The sequence below is a fragment of the Nanorana parkeri genome, unplaced genomic scaffold, assembly GCF_000935625.1.
Source record: "Nanorana parkeri isolate BGI_ZX_2015 unplaced genomic scaffold, ASM93562v1 scaffold958, whole genome shotgun sequence".
NCBI classification, from domain to species: Eukaryota; Metazoa; Chordata; class Amphibia; order Anura; family Dicroglossidae; genus Nanorana; species Nanorana parkeri.
This window is the reverse complement of record NW_017307226.1, coordinates 133799-134178: the sequence shown is the minus strand read 5'-3', so window position 1 is coordinate 134178 and position 380 is coordinate 133799. Positions and strand designations below refer to the sequence as shown.

The window sequence follows — 380 nt, the reverse complement described above, 5'->3', positions numbered from 1 at the left end:
CCTCCCGCTTCTGGACTAGGCCGGGGATCTTCCCCGGAGCGGAGACTGGAGCCCGGGACCCGGTGAGGCCTGCCCGCGGACATGTCCGGCAAAATAGAGAAAGCAGGTAAGAAAGGACGGAGAGGAGGAGGCCCCGGTGCTGGGAGAGAGAGAGCGAGAGATCGAGCTAACGAGGCCCCGCCCGAGCCTGCCCGCTATCTGCTCCGCATCAGGCCGCTCCCTGCACCGCCCCGGGGAGCACATTTTTCTGGAGTCTCCCCCGGGCCACACTGACTGCTGCATGCTGGGGAGAGAGGACAGGAGGGACAGTGATAATAGAGGTGACAGTGATTGTAGGGGGATAGAGGTGAGGGGGGACAGTGACTGTAGGGGGATAGAGG

The 380-nt window shown here is 63.7% G+C and overlaps 1 protein-coding gene across 2 annotated transcripts in view; it reads left to right on the top strand.

Moving 5' to 3' along the window:
• Positions 1 to 10: 10 nt before the first annotated feature.
• RAPGEF1 (Rap guanine nucleotide exchange factor 1) overlaps positions 11 to 380 on the top strand; it is a 127808-nt gene continuing 127438 nt past the window's right edge. For both annotated transcript variants that reach the window (XM_018566532.1, XM_018566531.1), the window contains exon 1: positions 11 to 106. In XM_018566532.1, coding sequence (XP_018422034.1) covers positions 82 to 106 — 25 coding nt within the window. In that variant the 5' untranslated portion in view covers positions 11 to 81. The remainder of the gene's footprint in view (positions 107 to 380) is intronic.